This window comes from Lactuca virosa, chromosome 3 (genome assembly GCF_052849685.1).
Source record: "Lactuca virosa cultivar CGN04683 chromosome 3, Lactuca_virosa_CGN04683_v6, whole genome shotgun sequence".
Taxonomy (NCBI): Eukaryota; Viridiplantae; Streptophyta; class Magnoliopsida; order Asterales; family Asteraceae; genus Lactuca; species Lactuca virosa.
The window spans coordinates 302,092,346-302,105,994 of NC_136428.1; the positions used below are offsets into that span (position 1 = coordinate 302,092,346).

The following is a 13,649-nucleotide window of genomic DNA, read 5'->3' on the forward strand; positions in this document are numbered from 1 at the left end:
AATAAAATACGTGTATTATGTTTATAGATTGATTAATAAAAATGAGATTTTTTATAATTACTTACGAATATTATAGTATAAGAAATATGCATATATGCATTTGAAAAAATATGCATATATATGCTCTTAAAACGTTGATTTTTTTTGTTAAAAAAATGCAGTTTTGAAAAAAATTGCACTTTTTTTATAAAAATCGCAGTTTTTTTTTTTGAAAAAAATGCAGTTTTTTTGAAAAAAAATACAGTTTTTTTCTAGAAAAAATGCAATTTTTTTTGAAAAAAAGATGCAGTTTCTAAAAAAATATTTTTTTTCATTTTTTTTGAAAAATTAATGTTTTTTGAAAAAAATTAAAAAATCTTCATTTTTTAAAAATCGAAAATTATTATTTTTTTTTTAAAATAAATCCGAAATTTTGAGTTATTTTGTTAAGTTTTAGACATTTATATTAATATATTAAATAACACAAAAAAATTAAACATTAAATGAGATCGGTAAGATGACGATTATGTCCTTAACGAATTACTTTTGATCCAACGCTCCACTTTTTAGTTCTCGGGTTCTCGGAAAATTTTGAGTTCTTAACCGATCTCAACCCTATGTATATATATATATATATATATATATATATATATATATATATATATATATATATATATATATATATATATATATATATATATATATATATATATATATATATATATATATATATATATATATATATATGAAAAAGTGGAAAGAGATCATAAGACCCACAAGCCTATCAGGAATAATTCCCATGCCCTTTTCTTGCTTTTCCCCTTTAATTGTTCTTCTTCTCCTTCTTCATCATAGTTTAGAACGTGCTGCAGTCGAGAGAAAGAAAAAAAATGGTCAGGAATGGCCACATACGTTCACCAACTATACACTTGAAAGAGCATGTGGATTCTACTACAAAAACCAACGATCTAAAAACAGAAGGTTCTATCAGTTCTTGCCACCATAAAGAAACTAAACCCGGCCGGGTTGCAAATTCTGAAGCACCCGTAAACGTTATTGGTAGGAAAGTGATGATTGTCGTTGATCCAAGCATTGAAGCCAAAAACGCATTGCAATGGGCCTTAACTCATACGATTCAGAGTCATGACATTGTAGTCCTTCTCTATTACAAGAAGACTACTTCTAAACAAGGTTCACTTTTAGCGACTATACTGTTTTTAGTAGTTATCTTGCGAGACAATTATTGTCATTAATTATAAATTAGACCCTAAAATTAAATACGTTCTTTGTTGACTAGTTTTTGTACATGTTCTCTTTTTCTCCCAACTACTTCTAAATTATTTTTAAAGATTATGCATGTTAGTCTATGATTTTATGTCAATTATAACAAAAACATATACAAAGTTACTATAATTGTATATAATTTATGCTACACCCGTTCAAAATATAAACACAAAATTTATGCAAAAATCATCATAATTTCGTTTTAAAGCTCTGTTTGCATGATTATGAGTCAACATTAATGTAAATAATACTTTTAGTTTACAATTTTTTTCGTAATTTGCATAATTTCCATCCCTGGTTGGTCATTAAATACTCGGTTTCTGTTACTTTTCGGCCAATTAAAGTAGCGATAGATATATTTCAAAAGAACACTTTCCTCATTATTAGCGAACATTCTCTGTTTGCTGATTTTTAGGATTTTAATAATGACATCAAGTGAATTTACACGCATCTAACATACTTTTTGCTTATTTTATTTTTAACAGGAAATGAGTCGACTAAGGTGAAAGCTACAAAATTTCCCGGTTTTCTTTATGCTATGAAACACACTTGTCAGATGAAATGTTCAGATGTAGGTATCGTTTTTCTTACCATGTTGCATGACTAGATTAAACCAAATGAGATTAAACTGCCAAGTATTAATGACACGTTTTCTAGTGCTATTTCAACAACCATCAAGAAAGTTATTCATGTCTTTAAGACAAGTGATACATCGAGAATAATTCCCTAGTATCTCATTTTTTTGGGCAAGATGGAAAAGTACAACTTTTGTTTCATTAAAGTGAGTCTTAACATGTCAAACACAATACCGTTATATATATATATATATATATATATATATATATATATATATATATATATATATATATATATATATATATATATATATATATATATATATATATATTAACCAAACTGTTCGGGCCTCAAGCTTCTTATTCACGTGTTTGAAAGTGTGGCAAAATTGTTAAGTAATTTTACACATTTTGACTTCTTGTTTTTTAATGAAAGGTACAAGTTGAAATATTCTTGCTCGAAGGGAAAGAGAAAGGAACAACCATCGTTGAGGAAGCAAAGAAGCAAGAGGCGACGATGTTAGTGTTGGGGCAAAAGAAACAATCGATGACATGGCGTTTGTTGTTGACATGGGCAGGAAAACCAATGAAAGGTGGTGGTGGAGTGGTGGATTATTGTATCCAAAACGCCACTTGTATGGCGGTGGCAGTACGACGGAAGAATAAAAGAGTTGGTGGTTATCTCATTACCACCAAGCGCCAAAAAAATTTCTGGCTCTTGGCCTAATTAAATCCTAAAATACCTAAAATGGAAGGAACAAATATTTGTGGCATATTATTTGATTATTGTGAAATTTCAGTTAATATGTTGGCTACATTTTAAACTCGAAGTTGGTAAAGAATTATATATGTTTTTATAATATTTGTTGACGACTTTAAGAGATAGATAAACCAAAGTTTTTAAATTTTAAACTTATATTGAAGTCATATTATAAACTATAAACAAATTATCAATAAGTAAACCAGAAATTATAAGTGACAAATGTTCTTACCAAGTTGTTGGACAATGAATATAAAAGTAAAAAAAAAAAATGACATATTTTCACTACTATAAAAAAGACTATTACTGACGGCCAAACCTGTCGGTAATCCCTCACAATGGAACTACTAAAATATAGGCATTCAATGACAAATAAAATATGATACACACTGGTTTAATGACACACGAACATGCGTCTCGTACAACATTGTAATCTTTCTAAAATTTGAAGGGTTTATAAAATATGACACATACTGGTTTAATGACACACAAAAGTGTGAGTCGTAAAACAGTATGATCTTTCTAAATTTTGAAGGATTACGACACACATTTTTGAATGTCATAAAGTTAGTGTCACGCTAAAAAAACATGAAGTACACCCATTCGATATACATGTATAAATTCCTAGCTAGTAAACCCTACGTCTAACCTCACAAAATCGTTCACACAAAGCTTCACCCTCCAAGAATCGGCTAAATCCATGTCCCTTTTCTATTTCTCTCCATTTTTCTTTCACGATCGAAAGAAGAGGAGGAAGCAACAGGTAAATCCCCTTAGAGACACACTCCCAATATGATCCCCTTCTCATTAATATTATGCATTGCTTCAATTCGGTCAATTCTGGTGTGATTTTTCTTCAAATAAATCATTTCTTCAAATCGCAATCTCGAGTTAATCGAATGAACCATAAAACATAATATAGTTTATTTTACACAAAAACCTTTCTTCTAATTAGGGTTTTATCTTTCCAAACCTTTTTTCCAATATCTTCAACAATTATGTTCCATTTAAGAAATTATGTAAGTTGTTCTATCCTTTCTACTTGTTCCTTTTTCTTGTACTCACTACTTCTTGCTTTGATGAACATTCTACTTGTTAGTCTTGTTTTTGTGCATCTTGTTGTTTGATTTGTATGTTGTCTCCTTTACTTTCCTATTATACTTGTGTTCTCTATTCCTCTTAATGTTATGTAAATATTGATCTTCCATCTGAATTGTTGTTGAATCCTAGTATAAATAGTGTTTATATTGATTGATTGTTGTGATTGTTTGGTAATCTTGATTGTTATTAAAGAATCTAGTTGAGATCAATGATCCTCTCTCAATAATTGGTTGATCATTGGTTTAAGTTCTTGCTATTTAGTCACTAATCATGGTTATATGCTTGGTTGTTTTAACTGCTAAGCAGTTATAGCAGTCCAAAATCAAATATCGGTCAAGGGCCGATATTTGAGATATAGGTTATTGTGGTGGGATATCGATGGGATATCTGTATTTTTATATCATGTATAATTTATATATATATATATATATATATATATATATATATATATATATATATAAACGTAAAACATACATAATAGTAATATCAAAAGTCAAAACTCAAAAGTGTCAATGTTTGAAACATAACCTTATGTCAGCCATGGAATCTTCCTCCAAGTCCATATCAACCAAGGCATCCAATTATTTTATCAAGATCCTCCACATAAACTTTAATATCATCATCATCATAAGTTAAGAATTAAGTACTTAGCACAACAACATGATCAAACCTATAGAAAATAGCAAGTTAACACTTAAGTATTTAACAATTAACACAACAATAGGATCAATTAAGACTTAAAACCATGAGTCTGTGACTTAAAAATAACAATTAAGTACTTAACATAACAGCAGACTCGGTTAAGTTAAGACCATAAGACTTAAGACAATGAATTAACACTAAGAAAAGTAAGTAAAATTACTTAACCGATATCTGTTGGATATAGTGTCTTAGTCCATAACTATCTTTGGTATGTACTTGACCCGACCCGGCATGGTCCATTTGGGTTGCATGGCATTGCAATGCTTGGATAGACCAAAATGAGAGAAAGGACACTTAAGGTTATTAATATATTATAAGTTCTAATATATTAATAATATTATTTAATTAGTATTGATCAAAGAATTAATTTAAAATTAATTAAGTGATCAAAAAGAGACTAATTAAATATATGGGGTTGATTGTGTAAAGCATCTATTCTTGTATAGTGGGCTAATGATCCATAGTTTGTATGGATTGGGTTAAAACCCATAAGGTGCTCCATGGATGGTCCATGGAGGTTACAAACTCACGGATCATAGAATATTGAAAGCCATGACAATTAGGGTTTACATGGTGTAACCCTACTTGTGACACAACTATATAAAGGCCCCTAGTCTAGCAAAATCGATACTACTTGTACAAGATAGAGGGCAATCCCATTTTGTGAGTGTAAGTGAACTTCTCTCAAGGTTATTACAAGTATTGTGGTGTTGTGTGAGATATTTGAGGCATCACACTTGAGGTGCTAGGCTCACAAGGTTTTCAAGGAATCCAATCAACATAAGGTATGTTCTACAACTAGCATTTGTGTTTAAAAGTTCCCCATGCTATGCTAGATAGGTTATGAACCTTTGAAATCAAATTCTCATGTATCATAGAAAAACATAGATCCAAGGTTTCTAGGGTTGCATGTACACCATAGGAGTGTTAGATTGCTCAAAACCCTTCAATTTTCTGCATTTTGCAGCATGAACTCGCCGAGTCCATGGGGGGACTCGACGAGTCCATGAGTTAATTCATCCTACTCGTCGAGTAGGTTCTTGCACTCGACGAGTAGGAGCCCCTGAATGCAGATTTTCGAGTTTTTCTGCTGGAAATGGACTAGAAACTTTACCCTAAACTGTTTTGGTGTTTTTAAACCTGTTTTAGATGGTGTAATGCTTATGCTAATCCATTTACAATTGCTAATATGAAAATTCCATGTTTATATGTTTTAATATGATTCTTGAAATTTTGATATGAATGTTCATGTTCTTATGAGTTTTAGAAGATCATAGGAATTATGTGTAACTTGCTTGTTAATATGATTCTTGATCTTAATGCCTAATGATGGAGTCCATAACTTGTCCTCAAGTTATGGATAACCAAAAGTCACTTCTTTAAAAGTGTCATTAAAGAATGAGAGGTTACATAAAATGAAGAGTCTTCATTTTAATGGACCATTAAACTCATAAATTATGAAATAAAAAGTATTGAATAGTTTCAATACTTGCCCTCAAGTTTTGGAATTTGTAAAGTCTTACAATCTAATACTTTAATTTCCAAATTGAACCTTAGAATTTTGAAAGTTTAAAATTCGACTATTATACTATTATTATATTAAAAGTTTAAATATATAGATATGTATAAGAATAAGTAAGTCTTACCGTTAGTAGGCCTCATTCACGAAGCCGGTCTATAAGGGGGGTATAAGGTTGTTGCCTATAAATGGCAGTTTAATGGGTGTCCACTCTCACCCACCGCTTCCTTGACTGGTGGAGGGTCGTTAGCCGAACGGGTAGGACAGGACTTTAATCCTCATTAAAAGTATAATGAAATTATAAAGTAACTAAACCTTTATTAATTCTCAATCTTAGTTACTTTAGGAAAATGTGAAATAGGTGCGAACCCATGAAATTACACTTTGTACCTTACCAAGTCGTTAGTTGAGCGCGTGTGGTTAACCGACACACTAACAAGGACTAGTAAGAGTGACAAAGGGTAACTTGATTTTATCATAGATCGGTGGAGCGCGTGTGGTTAACCAGCACATCGATTAGGTGATAAAGTTGAGGGTACCAAGTCGATTTGCATGGTTATTCACACCTTGTTTTTGATCCTCGGTATCCCAGTCACAAACTTGAGAGGGCACAATCGAGATTCAAACATGCCATTGAAAGTTCAATGTATCTCAAAAGATCTAGGAATTTCAAATCCAATAAAACTTAATAATCTATTTCATTTTTGTGGTGGAAATTGGTAAATCGTCATTTACCTACCTTCAAATATTTTATAGCTTGGATTACGGCATCCCTCTTCCAACTATAAATAGTTTGTTGGATCCTAGCCTTAATATTTCATTTTGGGTGACTTATTAAGGACTCTTTATCTAATAAAACTTGTCTTTCTTTCTTTCAGATGTCTTCCAACACTGCTACTGGCTCAAACCCTAGAGGCTCATTTTCCCTAATGAACTTGTGTGGGAAAGTCACTTTTGATGGTTCCAATTTCAATGAATGGATTAGGAACATCAGAATGATTACTCGCTATGAGGGCAAAGAGTATGTCCTCGATAAGGAGCTAAATGTTATCGATGAGTCAACTGATACTCCTGAGGAGATTGCTGATTACACTCCCCATGAGAAAGATGCCACTAAGGTGTCTTGCATCATGTTTGCCATAATGACAGCAGAACTCTAGAAATCCTATGAAGATTTCTACCATTTTGATATGCACCAGGATCTGATGGATAGGTACCATCAGAGTGCTCGTCGGGAGAGATATGAAATCATTTCCTCCATGATAACAACTAGGATGAAGGAGGGAGAATCCCTCACCGGTCACTTGCAGAAAATGCAAAGGTTCGTGGACCGATTACTGAAGCTTAATGTGGACTTCCCTGAGGACATGGCGATTGACATCATTCTCCATTCCTTACCTCCAAGTTATAATCAGATTCGTATGACTTATCATATGAACAAGGAGGAAGTCACACTGAGTAAGCTTCAAGGACTTTTAAGGACCGCTGAAAGTGGCCTTAAAAGTACATCAGCTATTACTCCTACTCCTACTACTGCCCCTATTCTGGCAATTGGGCAAGGAAAGGAGAAGAAGAGGAAGACCCCTTATAAGGGTACCAAGGGAAAGTCTCTTGATGGCTCTTCTTCAAGTGGAACCAAAAAAGGTTCCATTCCTCCTTCTTCAAACCTTAAAGAAGCACAATGCTTCTACTGCCAGGAAAAGGGGCACTAGAAGCGAAGCTGCCCCAAATACTTGCAGGATGTAAAGGATGGGAAAGTTAAACCCACCCATGCAGGTATTTACACTATATTGTCTAATAAATCATTGAAAAATAACTCTTGGGTGCTTGATATAGGTTGTGGTATTCACATTTGTACTAATTTGCAGGGCCTAAGAAGAAGTGAGAAAGTGGAGCACGAGAAGATAAACTTAATCATGGGGAATAGGAAAACATCACCTGTTACCAAGATAGGAGTTTATTCTTTATTGCTTAATAATGGGTTAATGTTAGATTTGAATAAATGTTGTTACTCGTCTGAAATGGCGAGAAATATTATTTCCTTTCATGGCTTGTATAAACAAGGATTTTCTTTTTCATTTGATAATTATAATGGTGCTATTAATTTTTACTACAATGATGTAATTTACTTTAAAGCATTACCTTGTGATGGTGTATATGAAGCTGTGAATGTTGTAGATAATCTAGAAAATAATGTGTTGTGTATTGATTCTTCAAATAATTTTGATAAAGCATCCTTGTGGCATTGTCGTCTTGGACATGTTAACAAGAAGCGCATATGCCAACTCAAAAAGGCTGGAGTTTTGGAATCATTTGACCTAAAGTCGGATGATAGTTGCGAGTCTTGTTTACTTGGAAAAATGAAAAAGTCGCCCTTCAATGGTACTTGTGAGAGGGGTGAAGGTTTGTTGGACCTTATACACACTGATGTATGTGGACCCTTCAAAACCGCCACAAGAGATGTTAATCGCTATTAAGTGACTTTTACTGATGATTATAGTAGATATGGATTTATCTACTTAATCAAGCATAAGTCAGAAACATTTGAAAAGTTCAAAGAGTTTAAGCAGGAAGTGGAGAATCAACTGGGCAGGAACATCATGATGCTCTGATCTGATCGGGGATGAGAGTATCTTAGTATCGAGTTCCTTGACTATCTTAAGGAATGTGGGATTGTCTCACAATTGACACCTCCTAGGACACCACAGCTAAATGGTGTGGCTGAGAGGCGCAATCGAACCTTGTTGGACATGGTTCGTTCCATGATGAGTCGAGCTTCGTTACCAATCTCTTTCTGGGGGTATGCCTTAGAGACTGCCGCCCATATCCTTAATCTAGTCCCTACTAAAAAGGTTGCCAAAACACTTCATGAGATGTGGACTGGAAAAGTTCCCAATCTAGATCACATCAAGATTTAGGGTTGCGAGGCTTTCATGAGGCGCGAGACTCATGATAAGCTCGTACCTCGAAGTGAGAGGTGTATTTTCATCGGCTGCCCACAAAGATCCTTTGGTTACCTCTTCTACAGACCCAGTGATAATGTGGTCTTTGTAGCAAGGATAGGAGTCTTTCGTGAGAGAGAGTTCATAAGCCAAGGAAACAATGGGAGGCAAATTGATCTTGAAGAAATTCAAGAGTCAAGTGGTAAAGGAACCTCAAACCCTAATAATCAACCTGAGGAGGAAACTCCTGTTGATCCTACTAACGAGCCCATACCTCTGATGCGTTCCACGAGAGTTAGGAATGCACCTGAGCATTACTATGGTTTCCATATTACTACGGAAGGTGATACGCTTATCAGTGATAGTCCACTGGTAAGTCTGGATGAACCTAACAGCTACACGGAAGCAATGTAAGGCCCTGAGACTGCTAAATGGAAAGAGGCTATGGATAGCGAGATACAGTCCATGTATGACAATCAAGTTTGGAACTTGGTTAACAATGTACCAGGTCGTTAGACAGTTGGGTGCAAATGGATCTTCAAAAAGAAGACCGACATGGATGGTAATGTACACACGTATAAGGCTCGACTGGTTGCAAAGAGCTTTTCTCAAACTCCGGGAGTTGATTATGATGAGACCTTTTCACCAGTAGCGAAGATTAAGTCTATTAGGGTTATGCTAGCCATTGTTGCATTTCATGATTATGAAATATGGAAAGTAGATGTCAAAACTGCTTTCCTTAATGGAAAGTTGGCTGAGGATGTTTACATGAGTCAGCCAGAGGGTTTTTTCAATGCAGAATACCCCAATAGAGTGTGTAAGGTTGAAAAATCTATCTACGGATTAAAACAAGCACCTCGCAGATGGAATCTTTGCTTCGATGAGAAAGTCAAAGAGTTTGGCTTTTCGAGGAGTGAGGATGAGTCCTGTGTATATGTTAGGGCTAGTGGGAGTATAGTTAGCTTTTTGGTGTTGTATGTGGATGACACACTACTCATAGGAAATGACATCCCAACCTTGCAGGAGGTTAAGTCCTGGCTTGGGAAGTGTTTCGCTATGAAGGACCTTGGAGAAGCTGCCTATATCCTAGGGATAAGGATATTGAGAGATAGGAGTAAGAGACTAATTGGACTTAGTCAGAGTACCTACTTGGATAAGGTGCTGAATAGGTTCAGCATGCAGAATTCCAAGAAAGGAGAATTACCGATCCAGAGTAACGCCAAACCGAGTAAGACTCAGAGTCCGAGTACAGAGGCTGAGATAGCTGAGATGAGTCATGTACCATATGCTTCCGCTGTGGGCTCAATCATGTATGCTATGACTTGTACTCGCCCTGATGTGGCCTTTGCTTTGAGCATGGTCAGTAGATATCAAGGGAACCCTGTCAAGGCTCACTGGACTACGGTAAAGAACATTCTCAAGTATCTGCGAAGGACTAAGGACTGGGTCCTTACCCTTGGAGGCAATGATGACTTAAGAGTGGTAGGATATAGAGATGCTAGCTTTCAGACTGATAGGGATAATTTCCGCTCTCAGTCAGGCTGGGTCTTTATCCTAAATGGAGGAGCAATTTCTTGGAAAAGTTCCAAGCAGGAGACGGTAGCTGATTCAAATTCCGAATCAGAGTATATAGCAGCAAGCGAGGCAGCAAAAGAGGCGATATGGCTAAAGAACTTCATTGGAGACCTTGGAGTTGTACCAGCTATAAAAGAGGCAATGGAAATTTTCTATGACAGTGAAAGTGCGGTTGCTTTAGCTAAGGAACCAAGGGATCACGGTAGATACAGACACATTGACAGAAAATACCATTTCATTAGACATCGAATAGAAGAAGGACTCCGCGTGGCAAAGAGGGTATCATCAAATGAGAACCCAACAGATCCCCTCACGAAGGGACTGAGTAGGGTTAAGCATTTACAGCATGCGAGGCGCATGGGGCTGAAGGATGATATTGGTTTTAATAATTAGATAGTTCTGAAACTTGTAAAATGTAATTGACATCTGATGATTAAATAAAAGTTGTTATTTATTTATGAGTAAAGTGTTACTATCCTATGTTAATCGTTTACTATTGTTTCAACTTTGCATGTTTTTACTTCCAGAATAATTATATTATTCAAACTCTCCATAGTCAGTCATACTTTGGAAGTAGGTATTGAATTAAGACTGTCATGAATTGGGTTTGTAGATTGTCTAAAGGTGTATTAGACATAGCAATGGTTGCTGCAACATTCATGAGTGCTCATAAGGCCTGAGTATTGGACTCAACCCATGCTCACTTGTATCGCTTCATGGAATTTATCTTGAGTGATCGTGAGACGGTAATATCATATAAATCTTCAAACCTAGAGATATGAGTTGTTGACTATGAGTTGGTTATACATTGATTGTACGAAAACGCATTGGTAACTCGATGATATAAAACGTGCCTTTGTGCATAATTCAACAAGTAGTCAGTACAAGCATATGAGTCGAAGTTTATCTGTTCCTTCTAGGATTAGAAGAGATATCTGGGCCCCTCGATGATTTTGTTTTGACCTATGTACTGGGCCCGGTCAGAACCTAATTGATGTGTTCAATTTAGTTCTATGTCAAACAGATCAGAGATCGAGAAACAAATGTTGGACAATAAGTAAGACCATGTTCCATGTATTTGTCCGGATGATATCTTGAGAGCAGAGGATTATGTGTCACTTATCTTAAATGGCGTATCATCATCATCTCAGTTCTGCGAGACCTTTGAAGAGCTACGATTGCTAGTCGGGTTCTGAAGTCATATCTGCAACTATAGTTATTAGACTTATCCAAGTGGGAGACTGTTGGATATAGTGTCTAAGTCCATAACTATATATCGTATGTACTTGACTCGACCCGACATGGTCCATTTGGGTTGCATGGCATTGCAATGGTTGGATAGACCAAAATGAGAGAAAGGACACTTAAGGTTATTAGTATATTATAAGTTCTAATATATTAATAATATTATTTAATTAGTATTGATCAAATAATTAATTTGAAATTAATTAAGTGATCAAAAAGAGACTAATTAAATATATGGGGTTGATTGTGTAAATCATCTATTCTTGTATAGTGGGCTAATGATCCATGGTTTGTATGGATTGGGTTAAAACCCATAAGGTGCTCCATGGATGGTCCATGGAGGTTACAAATCCATGGATCATGGAATATGGAAAGCCATGACAATTAGGTTTTCCATGGTGTAACCCTACTTGTGCCACAACTATATAAAGGCTCCTAGTCTAGCAAAATTGGCACTACTTGTACAAGATAGAGGGCAATCCGATTTTGTGAGTGTGAGTGAACTTCTCTCAAGGTTATTCCAAGTATTGTGGTGTTCTGTGAGACATTTGAGGCATCACACTTGAGGTGCTAGGCTCACAAGGTTTTCAAGGAATCCAATCAACATAAGGTATGTTCTACAACTAGCATTTGTGTTTAAAAGTTCCCTATGCTATGCTGTAGTGGGTTGATTATGATGGCGTGTGTGGAATTAAGAATGATTTAGTGAATCATCAAGTAAAATCAAGAACATGAACACAATAAGTAAATAATTCTTTTAAGCTCTCATTAGTTTCATAGAAAGAGTACAAAATAGGTTTTGCAAATTCTCTCTCTAAACTAATTTCTCAAAATGTTCATTAGATAAAATGAGTGTCACTCACTTCCTTATAAAGGAAAGACAACTCATTATGCACAATCATTGGAGTAAGCCCTCATGACATCCAAGAGTGACTTTGCACCCTTACATTCTCCCCCTCAAAGTTAGCATTGGATGCCCGACTTCAATCTCCAACGAGCACGGGCGATCAAGACCAAACTCCCCCTCGAAGTAAACACCGGTCTTCAAATCCTCAAATGAAAGATCCGCTTCGAATACCCATCATTCTCCCTCTTTTTATAATCAAAAAATGATTATAAAACCCATTAAGAGTGAGAAGTGCTCGAGGAATGAACTTTACAAAACTCCCCCTTGATGTGTGCCAAAAATGAAACTCCAAAAATCTTGTATGGAAAAACAATCACGAAAAAGCCACAAAAAATTTGCAATTTATGAAAATTTTTGACTTTTTGGGTGAAAGTTGCAAGATTTTTCAAAAACCGGGTATAAATTGTCACTTTCTGAAACTTGCAGAGACCCATTGCGCCAAAACCAGCCTAATATGCGAAACTCTATCCCATTTGCGAAACTGGGCATAAAGCGTAAATTCGCACAAACTGTAGGGACCAGAAATGAACATTCTTCAATTTCTCAACAAAAACAGTCCTTTGTTGAAATTGGATACTTGTTGCCAAATTGTCAAAATCATAGGGACTGCTTACGAAACTTTTCCATTTGTCTTCAAAACTAACGAAGACTAGGCCAATTCGTACGAAGGTTTTAAGTTTTGTCAAACTGTCGAAACTTCAGGGGCCATTTACGAAACTTTGAGCTTTTTCTTTCAAAACATACGAAAATTTAACCCTTCGTTTGAAATCATCTGCTCTTTTTCCTTCCCTTCGTACAAAATTCAAAACACCCTTCGTATGAAATCCTTCACCCCTTCGTTAGATTCAATCACCCTTCGTTAATTTCGTTAGTAACACCCTTCGTTAGAAACAAACATCACCAAATCAACAAAAAAATTTCAATCCATTTTAACGAAAATGAAGGCATTCGAAGCCTCTGAATCAAGTCTGAATCATTCAATTCCTCACTGAATCAAAAATTCGTTCTTACAGTTCTTCCCAAACCAAAAACTTTCGTTAGTTTAACCCTTTATTACACA

General features: G+C 35.2%; 1 protein-coding gene across 1 annotated transcript; it reads left to right on the forward strand.

Moving 5' to 3' along the window:
- Positions 1-783: 783 nt before the first annotated feature.
- Positions 784-2,668, forward strand: MRH6 (Adenine nucleotide alpha hydrolases-like superfamily protein). Its single transcript, XM_079081953.1, has 3 exons — positions 784-1,170; positions 1,749-1,834; positions 2,275-2,668. Exons 1-3 carry the CDS (start codon positions 870-872, stop codon positions 2,563-2,565), a joined length of 678 nt encoding a protein of 225 aa, XP_078938079.1. The 5' UTR covers positions 784-869; the 3' UTR covers positions 2,566-2,668.
- Positions 2,669-13,649: the final 10,981 nt, after the last annotated feature.